The sequence below is a fragment of the Hyperoodon ampullatus genome (assembly GCF_949752795.1).
Source record: "Hyperoodon ampullatus genome assembly, chromosome: 13".
In the NCBI taxonomy this organism is placed as follows: Eukaryota; Metazoa; Chordata; class Mammalia; order Artiodactyla; family Ziphiidae; genus Hyperoodon; species Hyperoodon ampullatus.
In genome coordinates, this window is record NC_136926.1 from 38,170,627 (window position 1) to 38,190,495 (window position 19,869).

The window sequence follows — 19,869 nt, forward strand, 5'->3', positions numbered from 1 at the left end:
GAATCCTAAAGATGCTACCAGAAAACTACTAGAGCTAATCAATGAATTTGGTAAAGTTGCAGGATACAAAATTAATGCACAGAAATCTCTGGCATTCCTATATACTAATGATGAAAAATCTGAAAGTGAAATCAAGGAAACACTCCCATTTACCATTGCAACAAAAAGAATAAAATATCTAGGAATAAACCTACCTAAGGAGACAAAAGACCTGTATGCAGAAAATTATAAGACACTGATGAAAGAAATTAAAGATGATACAAATAGATGGAGAGATGTACCATGTTCTTGGATTGGAAGAATCAACATTGTGAAAATGACTCTACTACCCAAAGCAATCTACAGATTCAATGCAATCCCTATCAAACTACCACTGGCATTTTTCACAGAACTAGAGCAAAAAATTTCACAATTTGTATGGAAACACAAAAGACCCCGAATAGCCAAAGCAATCTTGAGAACGAAAAATGGAGCTGGAGGAATCAGGCTCCCTGACTTCAGACTATACTACAAAGCTACAGTAATCAAGACAGCATGGTACTGGCACAAAAACAGAAAGATAGATCAATGGAACAGGATAGAAAGCCCAGAGATAAACCCACGGACATATGGTCACCTTATCTTTGATAAAGGAGGCAGGAATGTACAGTGGAGAAAGGACAGTCTCTTCAATAAGTGGTGCTGGGAAAACTGGATAGGGACATGTAAAAGTATGAGATTAGATCACTCCCTAACACCATACACAAAAATAAGCTCAAAATGGATTAAAGACCTAAATGTAAGGCCAGACACTATCAAACTCTTAGAGGAAAACATAGGCAGAACACTCTATGACATAAATCACAGCAAGATCCTTTTTGACCCACCTCCTAGAGAAATGGAAATAAAGACAAAAATAAACACATGGGACCTAATGAAACTTAAAAGCTTTTGCACAGCAAAGGAAACCATAAACAAGACTAAAAGACAACCCTCAGAATGGGAGAAAATATTTGCAAATGAAGCAACTGACAAAGGATTAATCTCCAAAATTTATAAGCAGCTCATGCAGCTCAATAACAAAAAAACAAACAGCCCAATCCAAAAATGGGCAGAAGACCTAAATAGACATTTCTCCACAGAAGATATACAGACTGCCAACAAACACATGAAAGGATGCTCAACATCTTTACTCATTAGAGAAATGCAAATCAAAACTACAATGAGATATCATCTCACACCAGTCAGAATGGCCATCATCAAAAAATCTAGAAACAATAAATGCTGGAGAGGGTGTGGAAAAAAGGGAACACTCTTGCACTGCTGGTGGGAATGTGAATTGGTACAGCCACTATAGAGAACGGTATGGAGGTTCCTTAAGAAACTACAAATAGAACTACCATATGACCCAGCAATCCCACTACTGGGCATATACCCTGAGAAAACCATAATTCAAAAAGAGACATGTACCAAAATGTTCATAGCAGCCCTATTTACAATAGCCCAGAGATGGAAACAACCTAAGTGTCCATCATCGGATGAATGGGTAAAGAAGATGTGGCACATATATACAATGGAATATTACTCAGCCATAAAAAGAAATGAAATTGAGCTATTTGTAATGAGGTGGATGGACCTAGAGTCTGTCATACAGAGTGAAGTAAGTCAGAAAGAGAAAGACAAATACTGTATGCTGACACATATATATGGAATTTAAGAAAAAAAAATGTCATGAAGAACATAGGGGTAAGACAGGAATAAAGACACAGACCTACTAGAGAATGGACTTGAGGATATGGGGAGGGGGAAGGGTAAGCTGTGACAAAGTGAAAGAGCAGCATGGACATATATACACTACCAAACGTAAGGTAGATAGCTAGTGGGAAGCAGCTTCATAGCACAGGGAGATCAGCTCCGTGCTTTGTGACCGCCTGGAGGGGTGGGATAGGGAGGGTGGGAGGGAGACGCAAAAGGGAGGGGATATGGGAACATATGTATATGTATAACTGATTAAATTTGTTATAAAGCAAAAAAAATAAAAAATAAAGGAAAAAAAACAATGAAAAAAAAAGATTTATAATGTTTTGGAACATATTCCATTTATCTTATATTTTTCAAATATAAGATTATAATTACATGGGCTTCCCTGGTGGCGCAGTGGTTGAGAGTCCGCCTACCGATGCAGGGGACACGGGTTCGTGCCCCAGTCCGGGAGGATCCCACATGCCGCAGAGCGGCTGGGCCCGTGAGCCATGGCCGCTGAGCCTGCGCGTCCGGAGCCTGTGCTCCGCAACGGGAGAGGCCACAACAGTGAGAGGCCCGTGTAATGCAAAAAAAAAAAAAAAAAAAGATTATAATTACAGCTGTATGCTTAGCCTTAGAACAAAGAATGAGTCAAATGTTGATAAAAGAGGCAAAATCATTGTTTGACAAAACATACAAGAGTTGTTTGTAAAACACTGGAAGCAACTTAAATGTGCTTCAGCAGGAGAATGGATAAATTGTAATGTGCTTACACAGACTAACATACAACAATGAATTCGTGAAATTAGAACCACATGCATTCACATGACTAAATCTCCCAAACTGTACTGAGTGAAACACCAAGGTGCAAAAGAATACATAAGTGATAACATTTATACTATTAAGAAATATTATCCAAAACTTGGAAACAATGCAGAAGAATGGCTGTGTGTCCTTTCAATGTCACACACAGTACTGTCTAAGAGGTCCACCCAAAGATTACTTAATTCTCTAGGGAAATGATCCTTTGTTGGATTTACTATTCACTGTTGATTCGGGCCAGACTCCACGAAATTAGATGTAAATTACAGATTGAAAAGTTGCAAATAATTTTTGTTGAGTAGAGACAAATTATTTTGGTCTGATAGAAATCATAACTGCAAAAGTTACAGTTTTATTGCCCTTCAGTACATTAACTAGTTTTATATCTAACTTTGCAATCTTACTTCAACATTCTGTCTATCCTTGACTGTAGATACTTCAGTCTCTCCTGTACTCCTTTAAACCAGCTTAATCACTCTGCTCATTCCCTTATTAATGGAATAAATCAATCTTTTTTTTTTTTTTTTTTTTTTTGCGGTATGTGGGCCTCACGCTGTTGTGGCCTCTCCCACTGCGGAGCACAGGCTCCAGATGCGCAGGCTCAACGGCCATGGCCCACGGGCCCAGCCGCTCCGCGGCATGTGGGATCCCCCCGGACCGGGGCACGAACCCGTGTCCCCTGCATTGGTAGGTGGACTCTCAACCACTGCGCCACCAGGGAAGCCCAGAATAAATCAATCTTAACATGCTCATTTTGTACTTGTATGAGTCATATTTTTAAGCTTAAAAGTTATACTTTGACAATATAAAAACTAAAAACATGTAAAACATTGCTATGTATGGTATACGTGTGTATGTGTGCTATATATAAACATATGATAAAAGTATAAAGAAACACAAGGAAAACAACAAGGTCCTACAAGGTCCCTAGCACAGGGAACTATATTCAATATCCTGTGATAAACTATAATGGAAGAGAATATGAAAAAAGAATATATATATATGTATAAGTGAATCACTTTGCTGTACAGTAGAAATTAACACATTGTAAATCAACTATATTTCAATAAAATAAATTTTTAAAAAAGAAATACAAGGAAATAATAAGCACCAAATTCAAAATAGAAGTTTCCTACTGTGTGGGGAATATAGTCAGTGATGGTGACAAAGGTGGTTAAAAGTTACAAACTTCAAGTTATAAGTTAGTACTAGGGATGTAATATACAACATGATTAATATAATTAACATTGGTATATGTTATATATGAAAATTGTTAAGAGAGTAAATCCTAAGAGTTCTCATACAAGGAAAAAATGTTTTTCTTTTTAAAAAATTTTTTTACATGCTATGATGAATGTTTACTAAACTTACTGTGTTAATCATTTCACGATGTCAAATCATTAAATTTATAAGTGCTGTATGTCAATTATATCTCAATAAAACTGGAAGAAAAAAAACCCAAAACGATTTCCTTATAAGGGGATAAAGAGGATGTGATGTGGAAGGGGCACAGCGGGGGCTTCATCAATTTTGGTATGTTTTATTTCTTCATCTAGTATTAGGCACATGTGTTTCTATTATTTTATTCTATATACATTTATCATAAAATATAAAAGTTTAAATTGTATGGGAGGGCTTTCCTGGTGGTGCAGTGGTTCAGAATCTGCCTGCCAATGCAGGGCACACGGGATCGAGCCCTGGGCCGGGAAGATCCCACATGCCGCAGAGCAACTAAGCCCGTGCGCCATAACTACTGAGCCTGTGCTCTAGAGCCCGCGAACCACAACTACTGAAACCCATGTGCCTAGAGCCTGTGGTCCACAACAAGAGAAGCCACAGCAATGAGAAGCCCACGCACCGCAACAAAGAGTAGTCCCCACTCACCGCAACTAGAGAAAGCCCGCACGCAGCAATGAAGACCCAAAGCAGCCAAAAAAAAAAAAAGCACATTAGGACAGCCTTTCCTCTGTGTTTTACCTTTGCAGCAATCAATTTATACTGCATGTATACTGTGTGATGATGTATACTGATTATTTGATATGTTTATACTGTATTATCTGATTTCTTATATATTATCTTTCTTTTTTTTTTTTTTTTTTTTTTTTTTTTTTGCGGTATGCGGGCCTCTCACTGTTGTGGCCTCTCCCGTTGCGGAGCACAGGCTCCGGACGCGCAGGCTCAGCGGCCATGGCTCACGGGCCCAGCCGCTCCGCGGCATGTGGGATCCTCCCGGACCGGGGCACGAACCCGTGTCCCCTGCATCGGCAGGCGGACTCTCAACCACTGCGCCACCAGGGAAGCCCTATTATCTTTCTTTTTTCAGTTCTGTTGAGAAATAATTGACATACATCACTGTATAAGTTTTAGGTATACAGCATGATGGTTTGGCTTACATATTCACAATATATTCTGAATTGATTACTGTTGTGGGTTTAGTTAACATCCATCATCTCATACAGATACAATTAAAAAGAAAAAACATTCTCCTTGTGATGAGAACCTTTAGGATCTACTCTCTTAACAACCTTCCTATATATCACACAGCAGCTTTAGCTATAGTCATCATGTTGTACATTACAGCCCAAGTACTTATTTATCTCGTAACTGAAGTTTGTACCTTTCCTTCACCTTCTTCCAATCACTTCCCACCCACCCCCATCTTCTCTATTATCTTATGACAATCAGGGAGAGATTATTCTTCAAAGCTTTTAACTGGAAGTTAAAGGAAGTTAATGATACATAGGTGGCATGTTTGAGTGGGGCTATTTTTGTAAGAGGTCAGTATATTAGTGTATATTTTTCTCTTGTAAAAACTTCTGTTGTCTGTATGCAACCTTGTAACTGTGACTTGAAAAACAAACACTTGAATAATGAGAATCATGAGTACTTCAGACATTTTATTTAATCCTCAAAACACCTGTGTGAAGTAGCTATATTAATTTCATTTTCCAAATGATGAAACAGAGCTGCAGAAAGTCACCCAGGGAGCAATTCTGAAGAAATAAGACCCTCATCTGCTCTAATAAAAAGGTACAGTTTATATTCAATCTCTTGCTCCAAATCTTAGCCACATTTTTTAGAATTTCCTTCCCTTAGGGCTTTGGCAAGGTAAAAAGCAGAAGCACAGGAATCAAAAGCTCTTCTTGGATTTTGCAAGAAAATTTGCGTTCAGACCCTAGCGGATGGGAAGTGACTTCAGCTGGGGAGGGGAAGGGACATGGGGGTTGGAGGAAAGGGGGAAGGGCCGGTGGAGAGAATTTTTCACCTGGGGAAGCAAAGAAAACCGCTCTTGGTCAGATCTGGGAGGAGGCGAAACGCGCTGCTCAGGGCTTAGGAGGAGAAGCTACTATCTGTATTTGAATACTAATTAGTAATTAACCCACCATCTGGAAAGAGTTAATGCCACTTGAAAAAAAACTTACTTGGCTAAAAATTTGCTTACACATTTTGAAGATTTCTTCATGGGTGGTTTTCTTTCTCTGCAGTAAGAAGAAAGAAGTTGCCCTAATTTGCTCTGAGTTCTCTTTTGCACACAAGAGTGTTCGCTTGGTCTTTAACCATAAAAATTTTTCACGGGAATAATGAGGGAATTTTTAAAAGGGGAAAAGTAAGTTGACCTACTTTTGAATAATAAACGTTTATAAAACTGCCCTGAACACCCCCAGACGGCAATGAGCACGCCAAAAAGAGCTTGAAGGGAAGCAAATGAATCACGATGCCTGTAAAAGTGCGATTTGTGACCTCTGACCAGAATACAATCGAAACCCTGAGAACATAATAATCATTTACCTTCCCGTAGGTAATCCTGACATTTTTGGCATCTTGCGTGAAATTGGAAACATTCCGACGAGTTCTGGCGAAGTTCTCCGCACAGCCCTCGGCCCCGCACAGGCAATGCCGTCCTGCTCAGGCCGCCGTGGGCGGAGTCTGCAAGTAACAGCATTTTCACATCAGTGTCGTTAGAGAGTTTGAACTTTAAAGGCATGGATAGAATGTCATTTCTCTTTCTAACCAGCACTTGCAAAATTTTTGTTCTGTATTCAATCGTAGGAGTGCATACTGGTGCAACCAGTTGCTAGGACAATTTGGCATCTATTAAAAAGTGCATGTATCCTTTAATCCAGCAGTCTCATTACTGTCATTATTACTCATCATTACTATTATTACTACTTGCTTCCCCCAAACCCCACTCCCCACACAGAGGTTAATGCATATAATTTTATTTTCAGGAAGGAATCATGAGGAATTATTCATAGTAACTCTATTGGAAGAGAGACTTGATGGGGTGGGAGAGAGCAGCTTTCATTTCTTTCGTTCCTTTGTATATTTAAATTATTTTAAATTTAGTGTGTCTTATTTTTATCATTATTATTTCTGATATCATTGGGGTTAACTAGATAGGGAATTGTAAGCCACTTTTCTCTTTGGGCTTCTATTAAAATTTTTTCTAGTAATTATTTTAATTTTTTCAAGCTGTAATTCGAATGTGTATTGGAGTTCCAAAGATATTGGAAATGTCTGTTTCTTAAACTGGGTGGTAGGTATTTAGTACTATTCTTTTTGCGTTTCACATATATAACGTTATAAACAGTAGGTCAAAGATTTAGGAAAACATCTAAAGCAGATCAACTTTTAAGAAACTTTTTTTTCCCCCTGGAATAATTAACCATCCATATAAAAATGATGATGTAAAAAGTCATCCAAAAAAAAAAAAGAAGTCATCCAACAGCAAATTGACAGTTCCCAATTGAGTGTTTCACATTAGGAAAATGTTTTATTAATTTTTAACCTGATGATATTCTGTTATATTAAATCCTTGATGTTAAAAAATGAAACATTTCGAGATAAATTGTGAAGTTTACTGGGACTTCCCTGGCGGTCCAGTGGTTAAGACTCTGCTTCCACAGCAGTGGGGCAGGGGTTTGATCCCTGGTCAGGGAACTAGGATCCTGCAGGCTGCGTGGCACAGCGAAAAGCAACAAACAAAAAATGTGAAGTTTATTGTTTAAAAACCTACGAGACATTTGCTAGATCCTCTGGTGGGTAAGGCAGCCATCCCCTTTGTTGAATAGAAGTCATTTTCTCCCATTCCCTATAGATTTAGTGGCATCTCCTCTTGCCCCAGAGAACCCCTGTGAGTTCTACTGTAGAGCAACTCTGCATTATGTGCTGTTAATTTTGTCTTCTCTATTAAACTCTGAGTCCTTTGAGAGAAGGGATTTGGTCTTGTCATTTTAATCTTGTCATTCTTCCATAACTTCCTCTGTCATTTCTCTTACGATATGGTAGTGTAATTGTTCACTGACCTGTTTTTCTTTCTCTGGACTAAACTCCTGAAAGTTAGGGGCTGTGTCATCTGTATCATAATCATTGCTTATTCACAGCATCTAGACGAATACCTGGTATATTCAAGGATGGCAAATTGAGGGCTATATGAACCAATTCCCCATGCTATACTCATGAGAGTAGCCCATCGCCTACCTTTGGCCATGCCAGAACAGAGCCTGAGGACCCTTCTAGGAAGTTACTTCTAGTAAATCATCTACCCTCCCAACTTTCCTGTTTCCCCCATGGGAAAATTAAGGACAGCAAAATTCTCCAGGGCAGGATTAAAACCCAGAACTCCCAGCTCCCAGCACCCAGCACTGTGTGAAGCTACTACACCACAGTTTTATTGAATGGATCTCATCTATTCTCTCCAGGGATTTGTAAGCCAAGTGAGGACAATTGCAAAAGCTATCTTATTCTGTTTCAACAGATTCAGCAACTGAAGTCTGGAAAGAACAAAGTAGGAAAGAAATTCTTTCATATGGAGACTAAAATGAAACAACACTCAATAAAATTTAAAAATATATTAAACAAGATATTTTATATTTTTATCACCTTTTTCCTTTTAACAGTGTTCATTATTCAATTTTAGCTACTTTTCTAATTTTGGCTCTTAGGATGATCATGACAAATAAAGCCTATCTGTGAAGGCTGCCAGATACATAGTTTACACTCAGAAGATATTAACCACTGTAACTGACAGGAGGCAGCTTTCCTATTGCTATTGTAACAGATTCCACAGATTTAGTGCTTTGAACAACATAGATTATTTTACAGTGCTATAGGTCAGAAGTCTGAAGTGGGTCTCAGTGGGCTAAATGAAGGTGTTGGCAGGGCTGTTCTCTTCTGGAGGCTCTAAGGCAGAATCCATTTCCATGCCTTTCCAGTGTCTGGAGGCCACCCCACCCCACCCCTTGGCTCCTATTCCCCTTCCTCTATCTTCAAAACTGGCAAAGTAGGGACAAGTTCCTCTCATGAGCCTGTCTCTATTGATTCTTTTCTGCCTCCTTCTTCTACTTTTAGGAGCCCTTGTGATTTCACTGGAGCCACCTGGACAACCCCAAATACTCTCCCTATTTTAAGGTCAGCTGATTAGCAACCTCAATTCCATCTGCAACCTTACTCTCCCCTGCTGTGTAACCTAACATTTTCACAGGTTCTGGGGATTAGGATTTGGGTATCTTTGGAAAGCTATTATATTATTCTGCCTACTGCAAGGGGCAAAGGTTTATTCTCATTAGGTGGATTTTCTAGGGGCAATAGGTTTATTCCTCACCTACCACCAGTCCAGAAAAGTGATGGAAACCACACGCAAATACCCCACAGCCCCTGCCTGCCTATTTTTGATAAACTGTCCTCATGTACTCATCTGGGAAGAGAATCTCTCCTCTGTTGAGCTTGCTGTCTGGTTAGGGTAGGGACACTGGAGAGAGAAGAGTATAAATGTGTAACAAAGGCTTTTTTGGTTTGCTGTTTTGTTTTTGTTTTTACTTTCTGCACTTGCAGGGGACCCTGGATCTCCAGATTATCACTGAGGTGATGTTGGTGCAAGGAAGGAATTGACTAGTTTAGATTCCTCATGTAAGTGGGATATAATATTTGTCCTTTTGTGTCTGGCTTATTTCACATAGCATAATGTCCTCCAGGTTCATCCACGTTGTCACACCTGGCAGGATTTCTAGAAGGAGCCCGTTTCATTTTTTGTTAGAGAAGAGCATCCCTGTCCTTGACTTAATGTTCCAGAGAGATAAGTCCAAGGAAACACAGATTCTACCTGTGGCCCACACTGCAACTCTCATTCCTGAGATGCTGCCTCCCAGGCTCTCCACAGAAGCCCAAAGAAGTTACCTCCTTCTGCCTTAACAACATAAAGCAGCATTGCTTTTTCCAACATGGAATATCAGAGGGCGTGAGTGGTATTGGTAGAAGGCTATTATTATCATTTACAGAAATTTCTACAGTCTTGGGTTTGTCTCTGAGTATTTTCTCTGGTTTTGTACATAAATGATGTGATCTAAGGGATTACAGTAGCGATGCAGAGGAGGTCATAGAAGGCACTAAACGTGACCTGGTTTTACATGGCACTAAGCTTTCTTCCCAAACTGGAAGTTGAGGAGCCTGGACTGATTTTAAAGAAACCCCATGATGTTCAAGCAGAATAGAGTCAAGCATCTGCCTGAGTTTTAATAAAGGAGGCAACTGTCTTTTTCAAGTTCTCACCTTACCAGCATTTTCTTTCTCAGCTTTGAAAATTTGCTTTAGAAATAGAGAACAGCCCCACAGAGCTCGACAAAGACGGGAGAAGGCTAGTGTTTGGCAGACCTCAAAGCTTTTTCTAAGAGGCTGTGAGACTTTGATAATCCACAAACCATCACTCTCAGAAACATTGTACAATGACTTAGAAATGGCTACCATTTCCAAAGTTAAATAAAACTCAACTTTAGTATAGATATCTAAATAATCTTTTAATACTTGCCTTTGTCTTGTTTTGATAAATCCTCGATTGCCTTCAGCATCTCAGTAACTGTTGCACTGACACTTTGATAAATAGAGAGACTGAAATTACAAAACAACTGGAAGAAGCTGGGAATGTTCCAGCTTTGCACAGGATGTGCTTTTTTTGCTGGCTCTTTGGAAAAAGCTGGAAAAAAGTAAGGCTCCATGAAGTCTGTATCTGACATGAAGTATGATTGAAAAGCCTGGTCAAATTCTTGCTGCATCTGTTTGAAGACGTCAAAACTCCTGTTATAGAGAAATCCCACATCCACAGTCAGTTGGCTGAACATGTTCTCTATCTGGGTCAGTTGTGCATCTTCCTCAACGAACTTCTCACCGATGGGAAGGTCTTTTTCATTATCTTCATGGAAAGGAAAGAGAAACTGATATATCTTCCTGAAAAAATGTTCAAGCTGCGGGGTGGGATGCGGGACAGAAATGAAATAAATTAATTTTCTTTTGGACTATTTTTTTATTGTGAATTTTAATGTCAACTTACAAGTAGTCATTCCAAATCAAGAATAGTTCTGGGCAAACTAGGAAAAGGTGATCCACTTTAAGATAATTTATTAACATTCATGTACCTGGTTTTGACTTTGACTATGGAAATAGGGTCTGAAGTTCCTCCTGGTTTCTGTTTGCCTACCAAGGCCTAAGAAGGCCAAGTTTTCAATATTATTGACAAGCCACAGTCCTGATGTACTGGTGGTGGTTGGCATGCATGGTTTTAGACCGTGCAGCCTGAAAACTGTGAAGAAGGCTCTTGTCTTTCACCTCTGCCTTAGTGCCTTAGTTCTTTTTTTTTTTTTTTCCTTCAGTGGCATGCCATTTGTGTCTTTATGCTCTCCTCTTTCTCATCTCATAAATTAGTCCAGGGAAAAGATCAATACATTCACACTGAACTATAGATGCTTAATACAGCTAAATAGGTTACTTCGGGATGTTACATATTACCAGTGATCAAAGCCCTCCTTGGCTGTAGTCAAAGGAATGAAGCTCTAATTATAGAATTTCCTATTCAGGGGGAGATCTTCCAGCAGTCACACCATGTTCTACTTCATCTATGTGACACATAAGTTCATGCCAGAACATAGTTGCCCTTGTATGATAGTGATATGACCCTGTTGTATGTTTTGGAACATAGCAACCATCGAACATCACTGTGGGAGCACTCCCCACCCCTGCTCAAGGGCTGTTCAAAGAATTCTCCAGGGATTCTTAGAAGACTCATGCCTTTCTCAAAAAGTAATCTGGGTGGATCATCTGCCTCTCCCTCGGCCGGCTTCTGTTTACCTGAACCCAGCCACAAAAATGAAACTTTAAAGGCCCAAGAAATTGTCATAAGGTCACACAAAAGGCACAGATAGGAATGGTCCCCAAAGCTCCTGACTTCCAGCCAGTGCTCATTCCAGTATACTCTGGTATGTTAGAGAGTGGCTATAAAAATAGAGCAGATGCAATTAACAGTGGAGGCAAATTAACTTGGCATATGAATTATCCTAGGGGTTGTTCCTTCTGTAATTGGGGTTGGCACTGCCAAGACAGGCGCAGACTCTGATTACTGCATGCTCTGATGTGGAGAGGGGAATTTCTCTGCGTTGCATACCCAGCCCACTTCTTGAAGGGGAAGGGAAATTCAGGCCAAGAGAAGAGGAGTCTTTTATGGGTCAGAGCTCATCCTATTCAGGTCACCACCCTCTGTGATTCCCTCTGCCCAGAAGAGAGCCAAAGGGGACAAAAAGGAAAATATGCCAGTCCTACAGGACGTGCATGGATGGGGTTAAAGGGGACGTGAATGTGGGCACGTGTGTGCACGGGCATGTGTGTGCTGCCACAAGAGGGCAAGCCCATTGAAGGAGAGACTCAGGAGGCAGAGGACGCCTTCAAAGGCTTGGCCTCCAGAGAAAACATTAAAGCAGGTTGAAATCAGAGACTATAATACTATTATTCAAAATGCAATTCAGCAAACATTTACTGAATGCCTACAATGCTTAAACGAAGGCAGATAAGATATGGTTCCTGCCCTCAAAGAATCTAGTGGGAACCTGTCCATAAATAACAAATACAAGGCAGAAGGAGTCAGGGTATTTCTGAGAGATACACACAGTGTCCTGAAAGGGAGGGACAAACACTGGATGGCTGTTCTAACTTAAAAATTATATATCCACAAGTGATTCATACATAAGCATGAATGCTAGATCCTAGGTTGCAAAGGGCCAATATCAGATCATCCATATCTATTCTAAATATTAACATAAGTTAATTTTTAAAAGTAAGCTGAAGCACATACCTTAAGAACTTAGAAATCTTGAGCTCTATTTTTCCCTTACCTTGTTTTTCATAGAGGACCAACTGTTTTGGCAGGTTGCATAAAATCTCATGCAGTTACTTTCCAGGCAAGATTTGCATTCATCCCAGGAACCTGTCAAGGACACCTGGCATAGCCTTTCTTCCTCTTCTAGATGTTCTTGAACTTCATTCATAAGTTTCAGAGCTTCCTAATTAAAAAGTAGAAACACACATCCTATGTCCATTTCATGACTCTATGTGTTGTACCTTAGTTGATTTCACTCTTTACAAAATGTGCCTATTCTAAACTAAACCTCTGGGAGTTCCCTGGTGGTCCAGTGGTTAGGACTCGGCACTCTCACTGCCAAGGGCCTGGGTTCCACGATCCCTGGCTGGGGAACTAACATCCCACAATCCCTGCAGGGCAGCCAAAAATTAAAACAAAAACAAAAACAAAAACTACTAAACCTCATTCCTTCTTCAAGCCCTTAGCGTCTGACAGATCTACGCTGAAGCTTTCTGTTAACTTAAGAGCACTGCTTGACCTCTACTGAAGACCGGGCAGTTCTTATTCACCTGTTCATTCGTACAGTCAACAGCTGTTTATTGAGTGCTTCCTATGGGATGGACATTCACTGCCTGTGGGTGAAGCAACAATGAAGACACAGCCCTTACTCTGCTGAATGACTGTAACTGATCTGTTTACTTGTCTGTCTTCACTTCTGGTCCTTAAAGGATGTGGAAGATGTGTTGTTTTTTTTTTTTTTTTTTTTTTTTTTTTTTTTTTTTTTTTGGTGGTACGCGGGCCTCTCACTGTTGTGGCCTCTCCCGTTGCGGAGCACAGGCTCCGGATGCGCAGGCTCAGCAGCCATGGCTCACGGGCCCAGCCACTCCGCGGCATATGGGATCCTCCCAGACCGGGGCACGAACCCGTATCCCCTGCATCGGCAGGCGGACTCTCAACCACTGCGCCACCAGGGAGGCCCTGGAAGATGTGTTTTTAAGGCTTACAAAGTTGACACATTTATTTCCTTCATGTATGCTGCTTTTAATTTTTGTATGTTCTTAAACACGGCAAGGAAGCACAATTCTTGTGTATCAAATCAAATCTTGTATATCAAATTCCTATGTACTATATATCACAATTCTTGTAGTGAGTTGCATTCTAATGTTGCATTCTGAGGGGCTTCGTTCTTCTCATCCACATTCCAAGCACTCCCCCTTGTGGTGCCTGCTGTACTCGGCCAGCTCCCGCCCAGCAGAAGCGACACCTGTCCCTGAGAACGTCAACCCTGCCCCCAGAGCTCCCCCCAGGTCAGCCCCCCGCCCCGTCTCCCTGCAAGTGTGGGCTTCTGCAGACCGGCTCCCTCCAGGCCTGAGAAGTAGTTCAGGGGATTTAGGGGATATAATGGACCTGTCGGTAAGGAGAAAGCCTCAGAGTGGATGAAGACTCCCTTAAGTGAAAAAAAAAAACAAAACACGAGGGAGCACAATTTCTAACACCAATGTAGTATGCACTTTTACCTATAGGAAAAGAAAAAGAAATCACCCTTTCCTGGCATATTAAGTCCAAAGAAACACCTGGGCACTGACAACCCCCCCACATTTCCTCTGCAGGGCTCGGATTTTTCAGCTGCCCTCATGGCAGGATTCTGGAGCTAAGCTGGGTGTCATTTGCTACGTCCCACATAAGAAACCTGGCAGGGCTCCAGTCTGCCAAATGCACCTCATGATCCAGACAGGTTTAACTTGTCTCTTTGGGCTTTGCAGAACAATTTTGGAATCCTACAACTTCTCAACGAAGGTTGCCTCACCAGGATGGGCAACAGTACTGCCCAGATTTTCTCAATCAGTCTTTTAAATATTCTGCCCATTTTCACTATAAACCGAAATCCCAATATGTCCAGTTACAAACTATACTCACTGTGGACGCTTGGGCAAATTATTTAACATCTCTGAGCCCCTGTCTCCTTCTTAGCAAATAGGAATAACTGTAGGATCTACCACTTAAGGTTTCGTATTAAGTGAGATGAGCAAGCAAGGCACATAGTCCGTAATCATCTGATTTCCTTCCACTCACCTCCAAGAGTGTAACAAGAACCAATGACCAGATCACATGGCCCAAGTTTTGGTAACAACTGAAATGTTGCCATGGAGGAAGTAGGTCTCTGGTTCAGGAATGCCTTGTCCATGCCTTCTGCTTCCCCCTAAATGTCCCACCCAGTGATAGATTCCATACTTAGAACTCTCTTCCTGCAGTTCAAAGTCCCACACAAACCTGGATGGGAGTGAGGGGTGTGGGGAATCACTTGAAGCTGCTTTAGGGTTTCCCACTTTAGTAAGAGCAAGTTTCAGATGCTCCCACTAAATATAAATAGGGAGAAGCTGATGAGGAGGATCGAGATTACACTGGATCACCTGAGGATGGGATGTGTTTTGTTCTGGGAGACTTGGGGGCACCCACCCCATATTTGTCAATTCGTAATTTGTGTGAAGTATCCTTTATTTTAGATTGAAAATAATTTTAGGAAGGGAGACTCAGGGTTAAACAGGTTTTTCCTTTTTTAAATGAATTTTTAAATGAGTACCCAAACCTTAAGAGTATAATTCAATGATTTTTTAAAAAATAAAATAAGTAGGTCTTAAGAAATAATAAAAATTCTACTAGCTCCTGGGATTCTTCAGGGTCAGAAATGGAACTAACACTTGCTAACCTGACCCACACCAAGCATTCTTTCCACAGTATGTGCTCCCTCCTTGGCTTTCCAGGAGGCCCAGGAAAGGGAGAAAAACAGAAAGTCACTGGGTCTTCCACAGGCACAGCGCCAGTGGACTTTCTCCTGGGTCAGTCATGACAGGGTTACAACATTGTAAAGCAACCATACTCCAATAAAAATTTTAAAAAACAACAACAAACATTAATTAACATCTCAAAACTCAGTTTCCTTAGCTGTAAAATGAAAGTGATGGTTTACTCAGATGTTGGAAGGACTGCAGGTGATAATGTGTTTTATAAAGGGCCTGTGAATGATATCTAGTGTGGTTATTCCCGGTGGCCAGACTCACAAGCCCACCAGGGAAGAACACAGCTAAAGGGGCTTCCACATTTTCCTCATGAAGAGCTGGTTTTCATTTCCTCAAGGTCTTTTGATCTCTGCCAAAAGGGAGGAGGGCTTCCAGCTGTTGGTCAAGCAATCTCCTTTCCTCGACAGGGACCCTGTGCGGTGCAGGGAGAGGGATGGCTGCAAAGTCAACCAGCTGGTGACAGGCTGACTACAGCTTTGGGGTCCCAGCCTGTGATGTAGCCCTGCTCCAATGGATCAGGGGACACCCAGTGGCCACCGTGAATTCCAGCAGCTCCGGAGCTTGGTAACTCCCAACTTTATAGGTCTACAGGTCTAGGTGTAGATCAAGGTCTAGAGAAGAGATATTAGAACTTGTATTTGTGTTTTTTTAATTTAAAAATCAACTATGGAAAGGAGAAATGGGGAGTTGTTTAATGGGTATAGAGTTTCAGTTTTGCAAAATGGGATGAATTCTGGAGATTGGTTGTCCAATAATGTGAGTGCATTTTTAAAAAAATATTTCTTTATTTATTTGGTTGAGCCGGGTCTTAGTTGCAGCTCGCTGGTCTTAGTTGCGGCATGCATGTGGGATCTAGTTGCCTGGCCAGGGATCAAACCCGGGACCCCTGCATTGGGAGCATGAGTCTTAACCACTGTGTCACCAGGGAAGTACTGTGAATGTATTTAATATTATTGAACTGTACTCATAAAAGTGGTTAAGATGGCAAATCTTATGTTATGCATATTTTACCACAATTAAAAATGTTTTCATGGGGCTTCCCTGGTGGCGCAGTGGTTGAGAGTCCGCCTGCTGATGCAGGGGACACGGGTTCATGCCCTGGTCCAGGAGGATCCCACATGCCGCGGAGTGGCTGGGCCCGTGAGCTATGGCCGCTGAGCCTGCGCATCCGGAGCCTGTGCTCCGCAATGGGAGAGGCCACAACAGTGAGAGGCCCGTGTACCGAAAAAAAAAAAAAAAAAAAGTTTTCATGAAAATAAAATTTTAAAGTAATTTACTCCCAATTTTAAAATTTAAAATATTTTCCAAATTATTTTTGTTATAGTTTTGATATCCTCTATAAGAGTATGTTGGAAAATAAATTTTAAAAAAATTTAACTGTTCTGAGTGTTATGTTAATGGTTAATGATATTAAACTATGAGCCATGCAATGTCTATAATTTAGAAATGTACTGAGCTTTATACTGTAACATATGAACAGTTTTTAATATGGCCCATAGACACTTGAATATAATGTATATTCTCCATTGATAAGATACATAGTTTGGACAACAACTATTAGGTAAAGGTATTTGAATTTAAAAAATTGATGAGGCTGATGTACTATTTCACATGCACTGGTGCTTGTGTCAGGCCATTGTGTGTGGCCAGCTGTGCGTGAGGACCCTGTGGAAGAGACACTGGTTGCCTCTCTCTTTGTTCACTTGGAGCCAATTGCAATGACTTGCCATTTAAGAGAACTCAGGTAAGTGATGTTTTTTAACTACTTTTAACTAAATCTGCCCTCACAAAATGAACAGGAGGATTTAAAAGTTTCTTGAAAAAAACCGCCAGCAGATTAAAAAATATGAGTAACTGAAGCTCAGGTAGATAAGAAGCAAATGGCAGGGCTGCCACTTTTTCATTACAAACTCTTTGGCCTTGTGTCAGTAAAAATATGTTGATCTAATCAGATTTGGCAATAAGCTAAAAAATTTTCAAAATATCTAGATTATTTGAAATATGGACTTACATCTACCCAAGCTAATGATGATCCCTAAGTGCATTCTGTGCCTTGAGATAATAACGGTAGCAATTCACGTGTCTAATGTAATAAATTAATTTAAATGCATATATTCAGGAGTGGATGCTAACAATAATTATGGTAATAGGGATGGGAAAGAAAAAAACTTTGGAGGCCACTGATGTAGCCAAAAACTCCTACTTTTTTTTTTTTTTTTTTTTTTTTTTGCGGTACGCAGGCCTCTCACTGTTGTGGCCTCTCCCGTTGAGGAGCACAGGCTCCGAACGCGCAGGCTCAGCAGCCATGGCTCACGGGCCCAGCCGCTCCGCGGCATGTGGGATCTTCCCGGACCGGGGTACGAGCCCGTGTCCCCTGCATCGGCAGGTGGACTCTTAACGACTGCGCCACCAGGGAAGCCCAGGGAAGACACTTTTGACACAATATCCCAACTCAAAAGGCACCAATAAAGCATTTTTAAGAAAGCAGCACTTCCCAAACAGAGCCGAATCCCCCAAATTCCCGAGTTTGGAGTCCTTCGAAGGCCTAATCTACAAGGAATATGTTCTTTGAAGAAATTTGAAATATTCTTCAAGCTCTTCCTCCAATAAGGGCTGCTCTCCAGAAAATCTATGATTAGGGTAAATAAGTAATTCCTCCAGTGCACTCAGACATGCACTATTTATGGTCCAGATATAGTTAAGGACAGGTATGATTTTCAATGACTGTACCTGCTTTTCTTCTCTGCATTTCTTCAGGGTTCTCATTAGGTTGCTATGTTCCTCCTCTCTTCTTTCCATCAGGATTTTCATTTGCTTCATGCCAGTCAAAGCCTTCTTCACCTCTTCATCTATATCTATCTCCCCAGCCTTGGAAAAACCTAAAAGATTATGATGTAGTTGTAGTTTTTTCCTGTGAGATCTGATCAGATTACAATGTATCAGAACACAATGAGTTCACCAACTTTTCATGTTCCCCCAGCAGAGGCTTAATTGTTTTTTGTTTTTTTTTTTTTAACAGCATCAAACTTTGAAAGCAGATCACAATGATTTGGGCTGTCAGCTGCCACAGGGACACGGCTACCACCCGGGTGATACCTTCTGTTCCTCACTTCTGAACTTCTAGCCAAGTCAGAGTTCATTTAAGCCTATTCTTATCATTTTCCTCAGGGCCTGTTTTCATTTATCCAATTGTTTTTCTTTCCCTTAAAACTCAAGTGTGTTTATATTAGAAGAAAACATTGAATTTTCTTCACAGACAATTTATATTAAATGCCCAACTGGGAACCTTAAACAGAGTGAAAAATTTCCTTTTCTTTCAGCTTCAGTTACCTTCCCAGGAGGCATAAAACCTAGAAAGCATCTTGTATAATGCAAGATTCTTTAATAACATACTGGACATCTCTTACACCCCTTTAATAAGCCTTTAGTGAGTATGAAATTCATGATTTGTCATTCTCTCTTCACAATAGCCAATGTGGCCACCAAAAGAGCTTAATCTGGTCTCCAAATTTAATTACAGATCCCCCAAAAGAAACGTTTAAACTGATTTATTTTCCTAACTGTTAAGTACTCAAAGCATATCTCATCAAGCAAAGGCCACAAGTTAATGAGCACAGACCAACCAGATTCAATGTCATTATAACCCATTCTTTCACTATCTCAAGAATAACTGCATGGATTACTTTAATTGTTTAAATTTTTCAAATGCTAGAAAAGAATTTCACTGTTCATTAAAACTGTGCTCAGAGGACACCAAACATCTGGATGAGACCAAGCAATACAACCCAAAACGTTGGCAAGTTTTATCTCTGTGATGGCAAACATCTGGATATGTGGACCATTCTCAGAGACGCATTTGGAATTTTCTATTTTTATCCAGATGCTTGGCGTCTTGTCTACTTGGCTTAAGTGCCTGGAGAACATCTCACCGTGAAACTAGAGGGCATCCTGAATATGGTTATCTCTCAACTGTAAATCACCGTAAATGCCAACAGGACATGCAAACAGGCACACGGGACACAGCACAGATAAAGAAACCAAACATTACCCTTCAGGCCTCCATGGATAGCAGTTTTGTCCTTCCAAGTAGGTGCACAGTGACAATCTTTCAACCACAGCAGATACACAATAAACACCAAGAGTGGCAGCTTCATGTTTCCGCTGTGACTGCAAAGAAAAAATAAACCTGCATCAAATGCCTTAGGTTAAGTTAGTTTCTACTGGCATCAATTGAAAACACATGGTGATCCGAAGCATTTTTCTGTCAGTTTTTCTTTATGACTTTAGACAATGTATGCTGATATGGCTGAGACATAAGGAAACCTGAAATTTAAATAAATTTTTTAAAAAGACAACCCAAGTCCCTATTTTGTTTACATTCTTCATGACAGTTAAATAAGGTCATGA

At 40.6% G+C, this 19,869-nt stretch overlaps 1 protein-coding gene across 1 annotated transcript in view; it reads right to left on the reverse strand.

Moving 5' to 3' along the window:
- Nucleotides 1-19,616, reverse strand: part of CLUL1 (clusterin like 1) — a gene marked incomplete at both ends in the record, with an annotated part of 33,055 nt that extends 13,439 nt beyond the window's left edge. The window contains 5 exons of the mRNA XM_079717577.1: nt 6,334-6,471; nt 10,349-10,781; nt 12,699-12,866; nt 18,193-18,341; nt 19,511-19,616. Coding sequence (XP_079573703.1) covers nt 6,334-6,471; nt 10,349-10,781; nt 12,699-12,866; nt 18,193-18,341; nt 19,511-19,616 — 994 coding nt within the window. The remainder of the gene's footprint in view (nt 1-6,333; nt 6,472-10,348; nt 10,782-12,698; nt 12,867-18,192; nt 18,342-19,510) is intronic.
- Nucleotides 19,617-19,869: the final 253 nt, after the last annotated feature.